The following is a 22,631-nucleotide window of genomic DNA, read 5'->3' as shown; positions in this document are numbered from 1 at the left end:
AGAGAGAAAAGGAGTTAAGGGCCCTAACTCTTGGGTCTCTTTCTGGACTTTCCTTCATATTAGACATCAATTAATTTAGCTTTTGAGGCCCAGCATCTCCCTGTTTTTCTGTGGAACTGCCTTGCCCCAGTCACTTCACTGATGGGTGCAGGACAATCCAGTCCTTACAATCCTTTCCCCAGGAATCTAGAATTACGCCTGACAACTAGAGTGGTCTCCCTCTGAGGTATTTGCTGTGGCCATTTCCTTTCATATGAACTGGGAAGCTGAGAAAGCTTCTCTGTAGTAAGAAAAGAGAAGAAAACTGAAGGGAAAAATTTAAAAAGATGAGAGATGGAGAAAAAAAGCTAGGTCTGGGCTCCCTGGTGCACTTTAGTCTCTGCTTTCATGTGTCCCTAAAATGTAACTGCATCCCTCCTCTCTAATTCTGTACAGCATCCTTATAACACAGTATTACATCCCCCCACTTTGATTAAGCTGGCTTGGCAGGCTTATTGTTACTTGTAGCCAAAATCATCCAAACTGATAGATTCCTCAGCACAAACTCTTCATTGTCGGTCAATTGGTGCTCTGGCTACTCTCTGAACACTTCAGCGCTTTACTGACTCCACATTTTCATACCATTTCCTTCATCTAGAATGCTTGCCCCTTCCTAATCCCTGCTGACTCTACCTGTATAAATCCTTACTATCCTTTCTTTCTTCCTTCTCTCCTTATTAAGTACTTTTTGAGTGATTCCATAGTATCTATAAATTGTAATGTTATATTTTTCCACTTCAAGTCCCTGATTTTCGTGACCTCATTGGAAGAGTAACTAAAAAGATACAAAGAGGGTAGAAAGTGATGGATAGTAGGACAAAAATCAGGAAATTTATGCTCTCACATATACAAATTTAAACAATCCAAAGGACAGTGGTCTATTTGCTTACTAATACCTTTGGCTATAAAATGGGTTCAAAGAGGTAGGCCATTTGGCCAAAGCAGATATTTTAGATGAGGAAGTATATCATTCAGGAGTATCAGATGAAAGAAGATAAAAACAGCCTCTGAGGGGCACCTGGGCGGCTCAGTGAGCTAAACAACCAACTCTTGATTTCAGCTCAGGTCATGATCTCATGGTTCTTGGGATCAAGCCCCATGTCAGGCTCTGTGATGACAGTGTGGAGCCTGCTTGGGATTCTCTCTCTCTCCCTTTCTCTCTGCCCCTCCCCCACTCATGTGTACTCTCTCAAAATAAATAAACATTAAAAAAAAAAAAACAAAACAGCCTCTGAGGGACACCTGGGTGGCTCAGTTGGTTAAAGCGTCTGACTTTGGCTCAGGTCATGACTTCATGGTTCATGGGTTCGAGCCCTGCATCGGACTGTGTGCTGACACTTCAGAGCCTGGAACCTGCTTCCAATTCTGTGTCTCCCTCTCTCTCTGCCCCTCCCTTGTTCAAACTCTGTCTCTGTCTCTGGCTCTCTCTAAAAAATAAGTAAACATTAAAAAAAAAAGTCTCTGAACAAGTAATGCAAAATACACTATTTAGTGCTACAAATTTGATTTTATAAATATCCAGAGGAGGTCCTACAGCAAATAAGAGACTGATATGGAACCCACCAATGCTTTCTTACTTTCTCCACTATGCTAAACTATCCCACAAGAAATAAAGAAGAAATACATCAATTTTTAGATGAGACAAACATTCCACTTTATATAATTTTTTAAATCAATAACATATTTTAAACTGTTATCCATTAAAATAGAAATATATTCCAGGAACCATCTTGAACCTAATGCCTGGGCTATATTGTGAAGCAACAGCAACAATAAACTGTTATTCTCTTTTAAGACACTACAGAATATTGCTTATAAAGGCTTCTTTTTGCCTCTAAAATGAGAAAACCAATCTGCTATCTTGTGAAATCTCACATAAATCTGGCACACAGTGGCGTTTACCTTCCCTTCAGCAATTGTGGCCTTTGTTCTGGTAACTTACAATGTCTCAGGAGGGGAAAATCCAAAATTGCCTTATAAAACCAGTATGAAAATGGGCAGCAAATGGATGGACACTTAATGAGCAAGATAAAGTGCCAAGAAATAGTTAATGTTTCTTTCGGCCTCATTCAAAGGAACATTCCTAAGACCCCAAAGCACTCACAGCAGAAGATTACATGAGTAGCACCGGTTAGCGCAATGCTATTGTACAAACAATGTGTTGCTGAGCAGGGCAGAAATATTGTTTACATGAAAATGGAATGATCTCTAGTGAGTACTGAAAGAAAGTGATAATTTCCATAACCAGGAAAAGCATTTTTACATCATTCCATTTCAACCGCTATAAAACCCTGAGTTGCTTTGGCAATTGCTTATCCCTGCTTTGCTGGCTTTATATCATCCTCATCTCTGCAGCTTTTCATTTACTAAATGACAGGGTTTTTTGTTGTTGCTTTGCCTTATTTTTTTCCTTGAAATTATGGCAGAAAACACCACCATGCTGTATGGTTTCTCAGGGTCCACCTTCCAATGTTCATACAATGAATTTTTGGTGCTACTTTCACAAAAGCCCAGTTGGCTTATCCTCCCAGTAAAACTGCTGAAACTATGATCAGAAAAGCTCCCCCAATAGCAACTGTAAACTAAGCACTTCTCTACCTTTATGGAGCCTTTCATTCTACATACAGTGTTTGTTATGTTATACTGAGAACAAAGCACAGAGCTGTTTCAGTGAGAGAAGGGAAATACAAAAACACTTACCTGCATTACAATGAGGAGGTCAAAGACCAATATGAAAGAAGCCAGGAATGCTCGGGAAACTTCATCACTGGGCAAAAATCCCCGATTCAGCTTGTCCCAGCTGATCCAGTCAGTTGTAATGACAAGTACAACCACAGAAGTGAGAGTAAACAGAACCGTCCTGCAAGAAACAAGATACTCATTAAAGAACGTTGGACATAATAATATAGACAGTGAAGAGTGTGTGTTATCTGTGCTTTATTAAATGTCTATCCTTTGCCAAGTACCCTTTCCCAAGGCATATTCACCAAAATGAAGATGAACAAAGAAGTAAATTAAGAGCTTTCTTTCAAAAGCAATTAGAAAAAGGTATGATAGCATCTATCCCAAAATTTTCCCTTAAGACCATTAAGGTAATGATTATAGAATAAATAATTAACAACAAAACCATTACAAATGGTCTTGGCTAGTACAATATATGTCCCAACGAGAACACTGGTGTGTACCTCTCATTACATGTACATCATTTACTGACGGTAGTAGACATGCACATGTAAGAGCAGAAGGCAGATGGGAAATGGGCAAAATCCAAGCCTTTGGATTTTATTACGTGCTACAAAAGAGAGGGATGGCTAACCAATCCCATCATCATGCCCAGGGCCTAAGGAGCTCCATGGAAGAACCACCTCTACACACGGACGGTGTAGCCACTTCTCATAGGGTGTGTTTCATAGATGGCTTGTGGCCTAGTGACCTGTCTAGGTCATACCGTTTGATTGCCCATTCCTTGATATAAGATACTAGGGATGTGAGCTTATTTCTTATCTTTGTGGCCCTGTGAAATCTTGCATAATTGTATTGATGGAATTCAATGAATTTTTCTTGGAATTATAACAATTAACAATTAAGGTTTTAAAAAGAATTAAGAGTACTTAAATTAGTCTTTAATATTGACATTCAAATTAAATCTGAAATATGGGCAGCAAAAATTTAATATGCCAGAGAATTATCTGTAATGTAGTTAAACCTCTGCTTTCAGAGCTATATTGGTATCTGGATATTGTTTTGAATTATAAAAAGGAGTCTATGGCCATACCACCCCAAACACACCTGATTTTGTCTGAATTATAAAAACAAAAATGAAAAAAAAACAATTACTTTGAAAATAATCAATCTAAAGAAAGAAAAAAAGAAGAAACAAGAAAATAAAAACAGATAAAAAAAGAATGGAAGAAAATACACGGAGGTAAAATAAACCTTAGAAGAATACCTACCCATTTTGATAATTAACAAACTTGTTTTGCCCTCTGATGTTTGATAATAATTGATACAAAAAAACCCACACAATAATATGGACCATCCTAAAATTCTCTTTTCAACTGAACAAAGCACAAATTTCTAAATTTAAATACTGGGTTTGCTTTTTACAACCTCTTATTTGTAATATTTGATATAATGAATATCAAATAAATAATTTGATATAATGAATATAATGAACCCTTCCTTAGATTTCTCCCTCCATATGAATAAAAAAGATATATTTAAAACATTTTTGAAAAATAAAAATGTCTAATAAAATTATTTTATTAAAATTGCAAACTGTCAAAGAATTTGACTCATGATCTCTAAAATATAAATTACAGATTGTCTCTACTACTATTTAGAATATCTTTGATCATTTGTAGAAATTCAAATGGATTAATTAAGAATGGGAGGAATCCTAAATAACTATTATAATTCAAGAGAAATGAAATAGCAAATATTATACAGTCTAACATAAGAATAATGGGATTTTAAACAAATTTTTCTCCAGGTTAAATCAGTTTGTGGTTTTTGATTTTGTTTTTTTCTCTTAGGCAAGTAAAAAGTCTATATATTTAATGCAATAAGAAATCCCTGGATGGCATATTAGTCCAACAATATCACTCAAAACAAAGCTCCTTTTATCTTCCTTCTTCTCCATCTTTAATATGACTTTCACCCTTATTATGGTGAGATGGTTTCTCTATCACCAGACATTTCATCCAGTCAGGAATTAAGACAGGAGTAAATGCCCAAAAGACATTCCAGTGGATCTGCTTCTTTCTTTTTTTAATGCCAGTATAGTTAATATACAGGGTTATATTAGCTTTAGGTGCACATTATGTTGTTCAACAATTGTATACACTATTCAGTGCTCATAATAAGTGTACCCTTAATCACCTATTTCACCCATCCCTCACCCATCTCCCCTTTGGTAACCATCAATTTGTTCTCTATAGTTAAGAGCCTGCTTTTTTGGTTTGTGACTTTTTAACTTTTTCTTTATTTGTTTTATTTCTCAAATTCTACACGAGTGAAATCATATGGTGTTAGTCTTTCTCTGACTGACTTATTTCACATAGCATCATACCCTCTGGATCTATACATGTTGCTAATGGCAAGATTTCATTCCTTCTTAAGGCTGAGTGATGTTCCCTTGTATATATATGCCACCTCTTCTTTATCCATTCATCAATCAGTGAACACTTGGGCTGCTTCCATGATTTGACTATTGTAAATAATGCTGCAATAAACATAAAGGTGCATATATCTTTTTGAATTAGTGGTTTTATATTCTTTGTGTAAATACCCAGTAATAAAATTACTGGATCATATACATGGTAATTCTATTTTTAATTTTTTTGAGGAAGGTCTATACTGTTTTCCACATTGGCTGCAACAGTTTGCATTCCCACCAAAAGTACAAGAGGGTTCCGTTTTCCCCACACCCTTCCCAACATTTGTTGTTTCTTGAGTTTGTGATTCTAGCCATTCTGACAGGTGTGAGGTGATATCTCATTGTAGTTTTGATTTACATTTCACTGATGATTAGTGATGTTGAGCAACTTTTCATGTGTCTATTGGCCAGCTATATGTCTTTGGAGAAATATCCATTCATGACTTCTGCCCAGTTTTTAATTAGATTATTTGGGTGTTGAGTTTTACCAGTTCTTTGTATATTTTGGATACTAACTTTTTAAAAATTTTGTAATGTTTATTTATATAGTTTTGAAAGAGAGATTGAGAGGACAGGTTGGGGAAGGACAAAGAGAGAGAGGGAGATACAGAATCTGAAGCAGGCTTCAGGATCCCAGCAGTCAGCACAGAACTGGACACGGGTTGGAACCCAGAAACCATGAGATCATGACTTGAGCCAAAGTCGGACACTTAACCGACTGAGTCACCCGGGTACACCAGGATATTAACCTTTTATTAGACATGTCATTTGCAAATATCTTCTTCCATTCAGTAGGTTGTCTTTCAGTTTTTTGATTGTTTCCTTTGCTGTGCAGAAACTTTATATTTTGATGTAGTCCCAATAGTTTATTTTTGCTTTTACTTCCCTTGCTTCAGGAGACATACCTACAAAAATGTTGCTACAATTGATGCCAAGAAGTTACTGCCTATGCTCTCTTCTAGGATTTTTATGGTTTCAAGTCTCACATGTAGGTCTTTAATCCATTTTGAGTTTATTTTTGTGTACGGTGTGTATGGTGTAAGAACGTGATCTAGTTTCATTTTTTTTTTTTTTTGCATGTATCTGTCCAATTTTCCCAACACCATTTGTTGAAGAGATTATCTTTTTCCCATTGCATGCTCTTGCCTTCTTTCTTCAAGATTAATTGACCACATAATTTTGGGTTTGTTTCTGAGCTGTCTCTTCTGTTTCCTTGATTTATGTGTCTAATTTTGTGCCGGTACCATACCATTTTGATTACTAAAGCTTTGTAGTGTATCTTGATATCTCGGATTGTGATAGTTCAGTTTTGTTCTTCCTTTTCAAGACTGCTTTGGCTACTTGAGGTATTTTATGGTTCCATACAAATTTCAGGATTATTTTTTCTAGTTCTGTGAAAAATACTGTTAGTATTTTGACAGGGATTGCATTAAATCTGTAGATTGCTTTGGATAGCATGGCCATTTTAAAAATATTTGTTTTTCCAATCCATGAGCATAGAATATCTATTTTTTGTGTGCTCTTCAATTTCATTTATCAGTGTTTTGTAGTTTTCAGAGTACAAGTCTTTCACTTCCTTGATTAAGTTTATTCCTAGGTATTTTATTTTTTGGTGCAATTGTAAATGAGATTTTCTTAATTTCCTTTTTGTTTCTTTATTATTAGTGTATAAAAATACAACAGATTTCTGTATATTGATTTTGTTTCCTGCAAACTTACTGAATTCATTTATTAGGTCTAGTAGTGATTTGGTGGAGTCATTAAGGTTTTCTATATATAGTATCATGTCATCTGCAAATAGTGAAAGTTTTATTTCTTCCTTACCAATATGGATGCCTTTTATTTCTTTTTCTTATCTGATTGCTGTGGCTAGGCTTCCTATGTTGAATAAAAGTGATGAAGTGAACATCCTTGTCTTGCTCTTGATCTTAGGTGAAAAGCTCTGAGTTTTTCCACACTGAGTTATGATGTTAGCTGTGGGTTTTTCATATATGGCTTTATTATGTTGAGATATGTTCTCTCTAAATCTACTTTGATAGTTTTTATCATGAAAGGATGTTGTACTTTGTCTAATGTTTTTTTCCACCTAATGATAATATGGTGTAGAATGTTGATTTGTTAATATTAAACAACGCTTGCATCCCAGGAATAAATTCCACCTGATCATGGTGAATGATTTTTTAAATATATTGTTGGTTTTTGTTTGCTAAATTTTTGCATCTGTATTTATCAGAGATATCAGAGATATCTCTGTCTGTCTCTCTCTTTTTTTTTTAAGAGTCTGGCTAAAGGTTTATCAATTTTGTTGATCTTTTCAAAAAGCCAGATCCTGGACTCACTGATATGTTCTATTGTTTTTTTAGTTTCTATTTTGTATATTTCTGCTCTAACATTTATTATGTCCTTCCCTTGACTGATTTTGGATTTTGTTTGTTTCTCCTGCTGTAGCTCCTTTAAGTGTTAGGTTAGGTCATTTATTTGAAATTTTCTTGCTTCTTGAGGTAGGCCTGTATTGCTATAAACTTCCCTCTTAGAACCACTTTTGCTTAATCCCAAAGATTTGGACTATTATGTTTTAATTTTTATTTGTCTCCATGTATTTTTTGATTTCCTCTTTGATTTCTTGGTTGACCCATTCATTGTTTAGTACCATGTTATGTAGCCTTCATGTATTTGTGCTCTATCTAGGTGTTGTATGTGTGTGTGTGGTTGATTTCTAGTTTTATAACATTGTGGTCACATGCATGGTATAACTTTGATCTTTCTGAATTTGTTGAGACTTGATTTGTGTCTTAACATGTAGTCTGTTCTGGAGAATGATCAGTGTGCACGTGAAAATAATGTACATTATCCTATTTTAGAATGGAATGTTCTGACTATATCTGTTAAATCCATTTAGTACAAAATATCATTTAAGGCCACTGTTTTCTTATTGATTTTCTGTTTGGATGATCTATCCATTGATGTAAGTGGGTGTTAAATTCTCCTAGTATTTTTGTATTACTACTGAGTAGTTCCTTTTTGTTTGTTATTAACTGTTTTATGTATTTTGGTGCTTTCATATTGGGTGTATAAATATTTATAATTGTTACATCTTTTTGTTGCGTTGTTCCCTTTATTATTATATAGTGTCCTTTTTGTCTCCCATTACAGTCTTTGTTTTTTAGTATATTTTGTCCCATATAAGTATTGTTATCCTGGTTTTCTTTTCACTTTCATTTGCATAATAAATCCTTTCCCTCTATTCATTTTCAATCTGTATGTGCCTTTAGGTCTGAAATGAGTCTCTTGTAGGCAGCCTATAGATACGTCTTGCTTTTTCATCCATTCCCTCACCCTTTGTCTTCTGTTTAGAAAATGTAGGCCATTTACATTCAAAGTAATTATTAATAGATATGTACTTATTGCCATTTTGTTACTTGTTTTAAGGTTGTTTTTATAGTTCTTCTCTGTTCCTTCTTTCTCATGTTCTCTCACAGTTTTCTGGCTTTCTCTGGTGATATACTTAGATTCCTTTCTCTTCATTTTTGCATATCTATTATTGTTGTTTTATCTGTGGTTACCATTAGGTTTGTATATGACATCTTATGCATATAGCTGTCTATATTAAGTTGATGGTCACTTAAGTTTGTCTCATTCTTTACTCCTTTCCCATCCATGTTTTATGTATATGGTGTCATATTTTACATCCTTTATTTTGTGAATCCCTTGATCAATTTTTATAGATATACTTAATGTTTTTGTGCTTCTTTTCTTAATCCTATTTGTGGTCTTTCTTTTTGACTCTTTGAGTCTGTTTAGTATTTTTGTAGAACAAGTTTAGTGGTCACGAATTCCTTCAACTTTTTTTTGTCTGCAAAATTCTTCATCTCTCCTTCTATTCTGAATGATACTTTTGTTGGATAGACTATTCTTCATTGCAAGTTTTTCTCTTTCAACACTCTGAATACATCATGTCACTCCCTTCTGTCCTGCAAAGTTTCTGTTGAACAATCTGCTGATAGCCTTATGGGGTCTCCTTTATATGTAACTTTTTGTTTCTCCTACTGCTTTTTAAAATTATCTCTTTATCACTACTTTTTGCCAGTTTAATTACAACTTATCTTGGTATGGACCACCTTGGGTTGATTCTTTTGGGGGCTCTCTGTACCTCCTAGATTTAGATATGTTTCCTTCCCCAAATTCAGGAAATTTTCAGCTATTATCTCTTCAAATAAATTTTCTGTTTACTCTTCTCTCTCTTCTTCTAGGTTCCTTACAATGCAAATGTTATTATGCTTTATGGTGTCATTGAGTTCCAGAATCCTATTTTCATTTTTCATTATTATTTTTTGTCTCTCCTGTTAAGCTTGACTGATTTTCATTTATTCTGTCCTCCAAGTTACTGATCCATTCTTCTATTTCCTCTAGTTTACTATTTATCTATGTAGTTAGTGTATTTTTGATTTCAGTTACTTAGTCCTTCACCTTTGATTGGTTCTTTTTGATGTTTTCTGTATCTTTGTTGAGGATCTCAATGAAGTCCTCCATTCTTTTCTCAAATCCAGTGAGTATATGTATAACCATTACTTTAAATTCTCTATCAGGCATATTATTTATATCTGTTTTGTTTAGCTCTCTTGCTGTGATTTTGTCTCATTTTTTCATTTGAGACATATTCCTCTGTCTCCTCATTTTTTCTAACTTTCTGTGTCGGTTTCTCTGTGTTAGGAAAGTCAGCTACATCTCCTGTTCTTCAACATAGAGGCCTTATGATGAAGAGGTCCTGTAATGTAAGGTCCCAGAACCTGGTGCTTCAGGAGTATCTTCTGTGTGTATTTTGGATGAGCCATGTTTGCCTTTAGTCTGCAATGGCTCACTTTACCTATTGTGGACAAGATTTGGTACCTGTGGCCAGTCTGGGGCTGCCTTGAGCTTAAGTTGAGTCAGACTAAGTATATGCCGGAGATGCAATAGCACTGAACTACAGGGTGCTTTCCCTCTGTTGTCCCCTGAGAAACTTTTGTTGGTGGCAGGGCCTGCAGTCAGACCAGATGTCTGCCCCTAGTCCACTGTTGGGGAAGCAGTTGGACTGGTTATCTTCCCCTCTCCTTGGGGCAGGAGTAGTTCTGGCCACTGCTGGGGCTGTTTGCATACTGCCAGGCTTGTGGCACTGGTTTGCATTGGCTGTGGCCAAGGGTATATTGGAAGGAGTGTGGCATGTGGTGCCAGCAAGGTCCATGCTCATCCACTGAGGGAGAGGATCTGCAGCCACCAGGGAAAAACTCCTGCCAGGCCAGCTGGGTTGGAGGGAGTAGATCCACAGAGGTGCACATGGGCAGTGTGCACTTAGCAAGCTAGGTGGAGAGTGTTGCTTGGTGCTGTTTCCTGAAGGTGTTCTTGTATCTAGGCTGGGGGTGCCCAGGAGGGAAATGCTATCCACTAGTTCTTCTGTTCTTAGAGGGGTCTCCAAAAGATCCCTGTCTCTCCAGAACATGCTGTGAGATTAGTAATTAATTTCCTTCCCATGCATGCCAGGTTATTCAAACTGCTGCTTCTATGCTGTATCTCAGTGGGACTGTTGTGTTGTCTCTTTACAGGTGGGGACTCTGTCCTCCTGGCTCTCCCAGAGACTAGCCTGCTGATTTCTGATGTTTCAGATTTTAAGCCCCACTGATTGTTAGGCCCCTCTGGTTTTCAAAGCCAAATGCTATACAAATTTGTCTTCCCTGTTTGGGTCCCTGGTGCCAGGGATACTTGACAGGTCTGCTCCTTTCCCCTCTCCATACTCCCTGTGCCCCTCCCTTCTGGGGACAGTCATGCAGGTCCCTTTGTCCCTAGACCATGTCTCCACCTTTCCTATCCTCTTTGATATTGCCTCTTCTCTACATTTAGCTGCGGAGAGTCTGTTCTGCCAGTCTTCAGATCATTTTCTGCTTTATTTACACTGATGTGTTGTTATCTAGTTGTATGGATGGAATGAGGTGAGCTTAGGACCCTCCTACTCCATCATCTTCCCCAGAAGGCTACAGGCTAGTATTTTTAATATCATCCCTGTACTTTTTTCCCAAGAGATACCAAGGTCTCCTTTTGTGGAGACAGTTGATTACATAGGAGTTCATACTCTAACATTACCTCATTGGTCTAAATATGTAAACTGGTAATGTAATGTAATGTAAAATTAAATATTCATCAAGAGGCACATTTTTAGGTGTCAAAATCTGGGAGTTTGGAATAAGTGTCTGCTGAGCTATCAGAAACCTCTTATATTTCAAGATTTACAAAGAAGTTAGTCATGCTAACAATCTCATTATGAATAAAGTCATTAAAGTTAACCATTAAAACATTTTGGTACTTGAAATTTATCATAATGCCTGTTGTGTGAGAGCTTCCTAAGTTCATCTTTTGGACGTTTGCTTTATTTGATATATTTTCAATTATCCAATATGTAATACCTGTTCTAAGAGCTTTTCATAGATATCTTCCTGGCTTTATTAAGTAATTCTGTTTTGAGAAAGAGTATTGCTACACATATCAAGAAAAAGTTACTGGTGATACTTTATCACTACAAAGAGAAATTAAAGGAAACATTCTGCCTGATATTTAATATTTACTACTATAAAAAGAATAAAAATGGCAATCATTAAATATGAAAGCATACAGCTCAAGACAGTTCTAAAAATAAAGTCTCAAGAGAATGGAAAAAAGAAAAAAAAAAAAAAAGCAGGACCAAAACACATTAATTAGTCATTCCACTTAGTCCCTTCTCTAGATAGAACTCTAGAAGCAAATGTACTGCATGTCTTTTGTTTTTCTCAGCCACTTCTTATAAAATTGTTAGACTTTACCATGCTATGATAATTCAGTCAGAACACCTGTTTAAAAGAGCCATGACTCATGTTATACAAAAACAGTCACTTTTATGTGAAACTGCTACAAAGAAAATAGTAATGGCAGCAAATTACTATTACAGTTATGTGCCACTTATAATATACCAAGCATTGGCATAAGCACTTTACACAAATTAACTTATGTAACTTATATAATCCTTACACCCCTATTGTCACCACCCCCAATTTAAGTGCAGAAGCTCACAGAAAGTTCAAATAACTTGACCTGAGTTACAGACTTTAAAAGTTACATGAAATATAAGATATGAGTGATATGAGATGATTCACATCCAGGCTGACTTAGAATAGTCTGTGTGATAACCACTGTACAGATTGCCTCTCATAGGAAGCTATTGAATATTATCCTTCTGTAACTGTGTAGCAAGGATTTCATTTATTTTCCTTTTTTATTACAAGTATAATATTGGAAAATTACCATCCAGAAATACTTAACATTGAAATGTAAAACCGACACAGACTGACAAGAACTGGTAGGCAACAGTTAAAAGGAATATTTTCGTGGCAGTAAAAATGGAACCTCCTAAATGCTGGCCATCAATGCAACATTCTCAGGTTTTTATTTAACCAATATGAGTGAAAAGATGTTTACTCTGGACCGTGATTCTTGGGGAGTTTCAGATTCTCTTTTAAGTAGCATCCAATTAAACAATTATCTGGATTATTTCCTTTCAGGCTGTAGCCAACACCAGCAGGGCATACTGGCTCATCAATTTCACTGTCTGGTTTCTGGCCACTAGTCAAATGGAAAAAAAATCATACATAATTATCAGCTTGAGTAGTTAGTCTCAATTTCATGTTTTCAGATTTCTAGTTTGTTTACTTTTCCTCAATTATTGCTAATTCCGCTTAGATTAATAAGAGTTAGAATGTGAGACCAAGAAGGGTTAACAGTGCTTTTTTTTTTAAGTTTTTATTTAAATTCTGTTTAGTTAACATATTGTGTAATAGTGGTTTCAGGAGAAGAATTTAGTGATTCATTCATTACTTACCCAGTGCTCATCACAAGTGCCCTTCTTAATACTCATCACCCATTTAGCCCCTTAACAGACCTTTTCTAATCCAGCCATTACCAACCTCTGGCTGGGCTTGTGGGAACCACAGAATTGTTGGTAAGGAAGTGTAAATTTGTATATGCACTAAGAGTCATTGGTAAAGTGCACAAATAAAATGTTTCCAGAGAGGTTAGGGGACTTGCTCCTGTCACACAGACTGCCAGTGACAGCACTATAATGAGAATCTGTGGATTCTGAGGACTCCTCCTATAGCAAACCATTTTCTCTCTTTAGCTGAAAATCTTCAGATATCCTCAAAAATGTAATATCATCTTGATCTTATCTGGAAACTTACTCATTTTACACCTTACTCAAATATCTATTATATTTGGGGAATCAGAGACAGAGTAGAGCATGTAAGTAAATCCACTTAATCCTCAAATAGTGGTTTAATTCACAGTCCTAACCACTTCTTCACCATAACTTCTGGATTTTTAAAAATACTGAACTTCTATTTCAAGTAAATACATTAGTTAATATTGTTGTCCTTCTTCCATTTATAACCATTTTGATATATTTATTGCATAGTCAAATAGCTTGAAAGCAGGCATTAAATGAAGACAGAGAAGAACTTACATTAGGTCCTAAGGTCTAATACACTTAGGGTTAACTATCACACAATTTCATCTTAATAAAACCAGGTAGCAGGAATGTACAGAATCTCCTAATACAAGCTGAGCCAAACAGGGGTGCCTGGGTGGCCCAGTCGTTTAAGGGTCTGACTTTGGTTTAGGTCATGATCTTGCAGTTTGTGAGTTTGAGCCCTGCTGACAGCTCAGAGCCTGGAGCCTGCTTAGGATTCTGTGTCTCCCTCTCTCTCTGCTCCTCCCCAGCTTGCACTCTTTCTCTCTCTCTCTCAAAAATAAATAAACATTAAAAAAATTTTTTTAAAGAATTTGAGCCAAACAAACTTGCCTAAATTTGGCCATGCTTTATCCTACTAGAAATAGAATTTCATTTGCTTCAACATAATTATGCTTTTATGTGTTTTAATATATTAGTTATTACTCATGCTCTAAAATGTCTATAATCTTTTATTCCAGCCATGAATATCATATTCTTTTCTGATCATGCTGCCCAATTATTATAACATCTAAAGGGAAATAAAAATCACTTTTATTTCTTTTTACACAATGTTGAAACTCAACCAAAACAAGTCAGATCATGTTTCATAATTTCTCATAGCAAACTAAAAATCTGGTAATCCTATTAAAGATTAAAGGTTTAAGGTTACCACTACAATAAAAGAATTATTGGCTCAAGACAGAAAATTTAATTTTACTATTAAGGTATGATATTTCAAAGTGCCAAATATATGAAATGAAATGTGACGTGGCAATGTAACTTAAAAAGATTTAATATTATAATTTCTAACCATGTTGTTTAGAGAGAAAAATACAAGCAGACATTAGCAGAGTGCTTTCCTTCACTTTTCACTGAAAAACTGAGAGCCAATTCAAACATCCAGTTCCCCTGTGAACACTAAGTACCAGCACAAAGAAGTCACAGATGGCCATGAGAGAATGCCAACTCCTTTCATTTTGCTTGTTTTAATTATCAAGGTTGTCATTGCCACTCTGAGAAAACCATCGATACTTGGGTCCTCAAGCCAGTTCCCATCCCGAAATATGTGTTTACTCAGCACTGTAGCCTAGTGATGAAGTCAAGGAAGTTGGTAAGGAAATGGTTTAGTGTCCTTCTGCTCTCCTATTGAGATCAGGAAGCAGCAAGGGAATACAAAGGTAATGTTTGCTAAGTGACCTAGTGAAAGAGCACAGATTTTCCATATGGCTTTTATTAAGAAAATGTCACTGCCAGTTCTTGGCCAAACTGAACACATTTGTTAAGACAGGATTCCTGAGAAAGGAGATGCAGTTATTAACTCAACTTGTTTGTGGCTTCATTGGGATCTGGAGTCTGCAAAGGAAAGTATTGGCTCTACTATTCTCTATTAAACTATACATTTATGTGTTATTTATCTTTGTATCTCCTTATTACTCCATGAAGAGAAGTGCCCTAACTGACTACACAGGAGCTCAAAAGGGGCTGAGAAATTGAAATGAGCAAACAACCTGGTAACTCTGAAAGGTCTGAAAAAGACGCCTCTGGGTTGGGGCATTTGGCCATGCATATTGTAATTTGTGTGAGAAGCGTCCCGACACCCTAATCATATAAACAATGTCCCTTGCAGTTCTTCAGTGTCCAACCACTACAGCTTATGTGGCATCCTGAACATCAGTGATCTTAACATAAGAGGTGGCAAGTGAAATGACTGTATCTTTTTAGGGGCTTGAATTCTTGTACTTATTTCTGAGTGATGTTGGTTTACCTAGAGGTATCTGCAAGTAGATTACTGATATAAAGCATATTTAGTCTTGGTCAGGAGAAAGGATTTGTGTCTCATCATTTTGGGTGTGGACTAGAACATATGTTTTAGGAAAATCATACTGAGCAGACTGCAATGTCTAGGATATGGGCTGTGTCATTTATTACTGATTACTAATGACTGGCACATTTAAAAAACAGTTAAAAAACAATTGAATGAATAAATAAATCTATTTAACCTGGAGAAGATGTTTGTTTCTCACCCTTTATGAAGCTCAGATGTTACTGCAATTGATAATATTTCCTACAGTGTTTGTGGGGTTTCCAAAGAAATAATTCAATGCAATAAAAAAATTATGTTTCATAAACATAATGGGCATGTTAATCCTGTATGTCTTTTAGCAGGATTGAGCCCAGCCCCAATTTTTCTTCCTCGTGAATTACTTTATACCTATGAAATAATTCACCTATTTAATAGAGGAAAACATATGAGACATACTTTATTAATTAATTTCCCTGGGTACAAAATATTACCACAAATTCAGTAATGAAAGTGATAATAAAGATAGGATTATAGATATATACCCATCAACTATAGGTAATGCAAATAAGAACTATATCCACTATTGTTTAATGAAAGTAAAATGATGGCTATGATATTCCCAGCATACTTTTGACTTTTGACTTTTACAAATACAAAGGAGAAATTTTAAACTAAACATACCAAGCTGTATATTTTCCTGTTGTTAACTTTGCTTTTTGAAAAATAAGAAAGACTAGGGTCTTGTCAAGTGGGAGTGAGTAGGATTAAAGTATGTTTTATTTTATTTTAAAAATAGGATGGATTATAAGTTAAAAAATTTTTGAGTAAAATTTTGTGACTTTTCTGAAGCCAAGATGTTTGCATAAGTCAAAACCAAGGCCAAGAATACATTTTGAGTATCATCCTAAACATCATTTGAAAAGGATGTATCATCAGGAGATTCTCCATTGGGAAGAATATGTTGAGAACTCTCCACAAGTACCCCTGTAAGAAAGAATCTTTTCAATAACCTTGGGCACATGGTATAATGGCTACAAAAGTAGATATTATGAACATAAAATACTTTTCTCTAATGAAAGAAGGCTAAAATAGATAACAGGTACAGAAAAATTCCCTAAAGTTGTACAAAAATATCTTAAGGAAGTAATGTCATATCACAATGGAAGATCAAAATATTAGCATTGGAATTCATAAGAGACATACTTCATTCTTAAATTCTAAGGGAAAGGATTTTAAAACTTATCTAAAGCTTTATTACTGCAGATATATAGGTAGCTTCTCTTGGGAACTTGTGAAGAATCTTTGATTTATTTAAGAATAATTCAGGAAAAAAATATACTGCTTCACTCAAAAATAAGGGAAGAGCATGCTGGCACTAGTGATCAAAGGACCGACTCATAAGTTTAATTTAATTAATAATTAATTTCTGGCATTACGAACCAGATCACCAACCTTGTCTGGCCAACCCAATGATGAATTTTGAGGCCATATATAAGTGTAGTTTCAATTAAGAATTTAGAAACTACCTTGATAGAAAATGCTATTTCGGGTAATGTACAAGATTGAAAAACAGTTATTGTGTTTTGAATAAGAAAGTTATATTGTAATGCATGCAGAGGCAGAGAATTCAAGAAACATTTGTTGAGCATTTTTTGTGCCAAAGGCGCAGAGCTAAGCTGAAGGGACACAGGAATGATCTCTGCCCTTAAGGAATTTGTTGCCAGTTGAAGGATGCCAGTATATAGAAAACAATCATATCCAAAGTTAAGTAAGAACCATGATACTATGGAAGTTTGCAGGAATATCCCATTTTTTAATTTAGGTATGCAGAGTAGCTGGGAGGCTTAATGGAGTTAAACCTAAAAGATGAATAGATTTCTACAGTGGAAATAATACTGTAGGAAAAAAACAAATTTGAAAGCAATATGGAAATGGCAGTGGGTGGGTACTGAAACATGGAGGAAAAGTGGTAGATGTTGACACAGTTTCCAGATTGTGTGACTAAAGGGACTGTGATGCCATTAACTGAAGGGAGAAACATGAAGGAAAGAAGAAATGAAATACTGTGAATTCTGTTTTGAACACAGTGTTGAGTTGAAGAGGCTGACAGGACATCTATACAGGAATGAACAATAATAGCTGGAGATACGAATCTGGGCCAAAGGAAAGTCAAGTCCTGAATTTTGATTCATTAAAATACAAGTAATCATTAAAGTCACAGAGATGAATATGAATTTTTAGGTACAAAAATAAAAATGAAAAAGATAATAGGAATATCAAGAACAGAATCTTGAAGATCACCTATTTTTATGGTGTATCCAGAGAAGGATGGAGACTGGTAAGGCCAGAGACATATGGAGTGATATATAAAGAGATCCAGAAGAAAACGATACTATAGAGGCCAGAGAAAAAGATAATTTCAATGATAATTGATGGCCCCAAATTCCAAATACTATATAGAGGTTTTATGGGATAAAGATGAAAGATGGACTACTGTTAAAGATACTTCTTTCTTCAACCCAAGAATCCTTTGAAAACTACAAAATTGGATGTAAATATAGTTTCAGGTATTTTTCTCTGTAAACTCAGATAAAGGTCTAATGTGTGTTCTGTTCCCAGGATCTCTACTAGTAAAGGAAGAGAAAATTGAGGGAATTATTTGGTTTGAAGCCACTTGGTGGCAATTAGTTAAGTAATTGGCAGTTTTGTTAGAGTTTACTGAAATATCTCAGGCAAAGGGATTTAGTGCTTCAATTTTCTGGTATGTTTTAAGAACAGAAAGAAGCCACTTTAAGTCATTTTGTTTTGTAGACATGTATTTCTCAGTAATAGATTTTGACTTTGACTTGATCATTTCCTTATTAAGAGAAAGTAGTTAGCATGTATATTTTGAGGAACTACTATGTATCAGGACAAAACTCCAAAACACAAATATATCTACTCTTGAGTATTTTATAACATAATTAGGGAAATAATCTATAATATAATTATAAAGAAAAGACTATCATATACCAAAATATAATCAGTAATAAAGGAAAGTGTTAAGGAGGCACTGGAATTACTTCTTACCTTGAAGGAAGAGAAAAAATGATCATCTCAGCTACAGGAATAAAATTTGTAGGAAACATAATATTGTATTGTGAGGTAATGCATAATCAGACTAGATATGGCAAAAGATGGGGAACATAGATTGGATAGGAAGCACAATAAGGCTGGTTGTTTAAAAGTCTCCAAAGAAGGTTTGATTTGATGCTATAGAAAAGAGATGCTACTGACTGCTTTTTTAAAGTTTACTTATATATTTAAAGAGAGAGAGACAGAGAGAGACAGAGAGAGCATGAGATGGGGAGGGGCAGAGAGAGATGGGGAGAGAGAGAGAGAATCCCAAGCAGGTTCTGTGCCATCAGTGCAGAGCCTGATAAGAGGCTTGATCCCAAGATCATGACATCATGACCTGAACTGAAGTCAGACACTTAACTGACTGAGCCACCCAGGTACCTGAAACTATTGATTGTTTTTAAAGTAGTATAATATCCTTCAGACATTGTTTTGCAGGATGGCTTCAGTCTTCAAAGGATGTGAGAGCTCAGATTGAGAAAGAGTAGAAAGTACATTATTGCAGTAATGCATGGATGATATGGCTATAATTAAATTACCACTATCCAGAGAAAAAGTCAGTGGAACTTATGCTAAACTTGGATGATAATTATGGAAATAGGAAGTTGGGAAGAAAGTTGGTTTGAGAACAGAAGTTGATGAAACAGATACTCAGACAGCTTCAGAAGCTTGCATTTGCTTGTCCCAGATCTTCTAGGCTCTTGCAGCGGGCAAAATTCTAAGATGGCCACTAATGATCCTTGTCCTGTATAACCTCTTCCCCTTGAGAATGGGAAGAATCTATGAATATGTTATCTCTCTTGTGATTATATTACCTTCTATTTCAAGGAAAATTTTTGAATATTTAATTAAAATTACCAGTTGGTTGACCTTGAGTTAATAAAAAAGGAGATTATCTGGGTGGGCCTAACCTACTCACAGGAGCCCTTTAAAAGCACGGAGTTTTCTTTGGCTGGGAGCAGTAGAAATGGAGAGATTTGAAGCATGAGAGGGAGGTTCTCCATTGCTGAGATAGATGGGGTTATGGGACAAGAATATGAGGGGCCTCTAGAAGCTGAGAGCAGTCCTGGCAGATACAGTAAGAAAATGGGAACCTCAGTCCTTAGCTAAAAGGAACTGAATTGTGTCAATGACACAAAGAGTTTGGGCAAAGGCCTCCTGCTCCAGATGATAATGCAGCCAGCTGACAATATGACTTAAGCCTGAGCAGAGAATCCAGCCAGATCTTGCCAGATGTCTGACCTACAGAATTATAAGATAATAAATGGGTGGTAAACACTAAGTTTTTGGTAATTTGTTAGACAGCAACAGAAAACTAACACAGGTCGAGAAACTAAGAATTCTTAGGGTCCTAAAATAATTGCTTATTGGAAATATTTCCAAGCAAGATACGAAAAAGAAATGTTTAGCTCTTGATACCTAAGATAAGTAAGATAAACTAAAATCACTATCCATCCAAACTAGAAAATAAACCTAGGCTTCTGTGGAATGTCTATTCACAGGAAAATGCTCATTAAATGAGAAAACCAAAATTAGCCTTAAAAGAAAATTTGGTCCAGCTACTTGTCTCCAAGTGCATAAATAATTATACAGAGAAGGCTGTCTTTTCTTAAAATTCAACAAGAAAGAACGACATTTTCAAAGTGCATCCAAGCATATTTAAATGCCATCTAATACCTAAATGCAATTTCTCTTAGTTAAATTTAACTACCATAGCCCTAGAAGATTATTAGTCAGGATCTACTCTCTGAGAAAAACTCTTCATATATTTAAAAAGAAAATCTTATCAAGAGAAAGAAAGGAACCGGTCTCCAGTCGTGGCTTATACTACTTATTTATGTACACTTGGAAAAGACAGCTACCCTCTATCAGGCTTATTTTCCTGATCTCTGAAATAATGATAATGATCATGATATGAGGAAAAAGAAGTAGGTGATGATGATAGCAGTTAAAATATATTAGGTGGTTATAATTACATTATTACGTTCATATATTCATTTCTCAAACCAATGCTACGAGATAAATATCATTAATCACTTTGGTTTGCATAAGAATATAGACTTTGAAAGATTAAGTAACCTGTCTAAGATCACAAAGCTATTAAATACAGGTATTAGATAGAAGCTCAGCTCTCTGACTCGAGTGCCAGCCTCTTAGCCAGCATTTATTATGACTTACCTATTTATGACATTGTGAGGAATGAATAAAATAATGTATGTGAAACAGCACTGAACATTTTAAATGTTGTTATTACATTTAAAAGACAATAATTCAGTCATTCTATATTTAGTCTTCTTTCTCAAATTATTCAACAAATCATCAATGATAAAGTTACTACAAATTATATCACTCATAAGTTGTCAGAGAAATTTTCTCTCAAATTAGAAGGCTAATATTTTGTTGTTGTTTTTTAAATGAGAGGTGGTGTGTTAAACACACAAAAACTGATTTATCACAAGTAATAATTTTCTGTTTGGTAGCATTCAGTGATAAAAGGGCCACCCACTCTGAAGCTAGATGTGTACTGGTGCAGGCACAGAAATATCTGATTTGGGGACTTGGTGACAATGGGGACTTGGAGAGTATCATCCATCAACTTGGTGAAATGAAATGGTTTTCAAAAATCATCACATTAAAATTAATTTTGAGAACATTTAAAGGATCTGGGGTATTGCTAGTCTCAGTTTCCCGAAGGAGGGTTTTTTTTTTAAATATAAAATTTGGATGAATCAAATTCACTCAGTTCAAAGGTGTAAATTTAACCTAGTTATTGGCCTCAGAGTTTAGGTATGTAGCTCACTAACATCCTTCACCTCCTTATCTAAGAATAGGGGCCTCTAAGCCACATTTGCCTTCCTTTCCAGCTTAGGGATTTTCAAAGGTCAAAGACTGGTTCATCCTCTTTTTCCTCATTTGCATTGGAAGATTTTTATACCCTTTTTTGGTGCATGGGTCCTTTAACATTGGTGATTCCACATGAATTTATGTGCATGTTTGGCAACAAGATGTTGGGACTATGTGAATCCAATAAGTATTAGTAGTACAGCACACTGGAAAGGAATCCTCAAAAGAAATGTCGACACTTTCATACTTCTTACATTTGTGATAGTAGTTCAAACTGGTCATAATGGGATATGAGAGGCTATAATGTTGGTACTGGTTGGTAGAGACTCTTTCTTCCTATATCATTCTCCTACTAGACACCCAAAGGGCTACACTACTGCTATGGAGAAATGAGATGTGTGTAAGAAGGGGATCCATGGAAGACTGTCCTAGAATTGAAGTTTAACTGCAGGGCAGTGTGATATAAGAAGAGGAAAAAAATGTAAAAAGAAAACCAAAGAAAATTAGATTTTGAAAATTCCTACTTCCGGAGTGCCTGGGTGGCTCAGTTGGTTAAGTGTCTGACTTTGGCTCAGGTCATGATCTCACATTTTGTGGGTTCAAGCCCCATGTTGGGCTCTGTACTGACAGCTCAGAGCCTGGAGTCTGCTTTGGATTCTGTGTCTCCCTCTCTTTCTGCCTCTCCTCCCATTCATGCTCTGCCTCTCAAAAATAAATAAATATTAAAAAAATTTTTTTTAATTCCTACTTCCTAGTACCTAAATGTATTACTCTTGATCCTGAGAAGTTTCTGAATCTTTTATAACAGCCTTAAATCTATTTCTGCTTTTCCAAATAAGTCATGTCTAAACCCTACTCATGCTTGTGCCAAATTTCAAATTCTTAAATGCTTATACCTGTTAGGGAAGCATATTTTTTTCCTTGTTTTTAAGGTTTATTTATTTATTTTGAGAAAGAGAAAGAGTGAGCAAGCACCAATGGAGAAGGGGCAAAGAGAGAGGGAGAGAGAGAATTCCAAGCAGGCTCTGTGCTGTCAGTGTAGAGCCCAATGTGGGGCTCAGTCCCACAAACCTTGAGATAATAATCTGGGCCAAAATCAAGAGTTGCACCCTTTACCGACTGAACCACCCAGGTATCCCTTTTCTTTTTCTCTTGATAGCCTT

The 22,631-nt window shown here is 35.6% G+C and overlaps 1 protein-coding gene across 6 annotated transcripts in view; it reads right to left on the bottom strand.

Moving 5' to 3' along the window:
• The window catches only part of TMEM117 (transmembrane protein 117), a 483,102-nt gene that overhangs the window by 76,921 nt on the left and 383,550 nt on the right, over positions 1-22,631 (bottom strand). For all 6 annotated transcript variants that reach the window (XM_053226143.1, XM_027035936.2, XM_053226144.1 and 3 more), the window contains one exon: positions 2,740-2,899. In XM_053226143.1, the coding sequence (XP_053082118.1) occupies positions 2,740-2,899 (160 nt within the window). The remainder of the gene's footprint in view (positions 1-2,739; positions 2,900-22,631) is intronic.

The sequence above is a fragment of the Acinonyx jubatus genome, chromosome B4, assembly GCF_027475565.1.
Source record: "Acinonyx jubatus isolate Ajub_Pintada_27869175 chromosome B4, VMU_Ajub_asm_v1.0, whole genome shotgun sequence".
NCBI classification, from domain to species: domain Eukaryota; kingdom Metazoa; phylum Chordata; class Mammalia; order Carnivora; family Felidae; genus Acinonyx; species Acinonyx jubatus.
The sequence above is the reverse complement of the archived record's forward strand: the minus strand, read 5'-3'. Positions and strand labels throughout refer to the sequence as shown.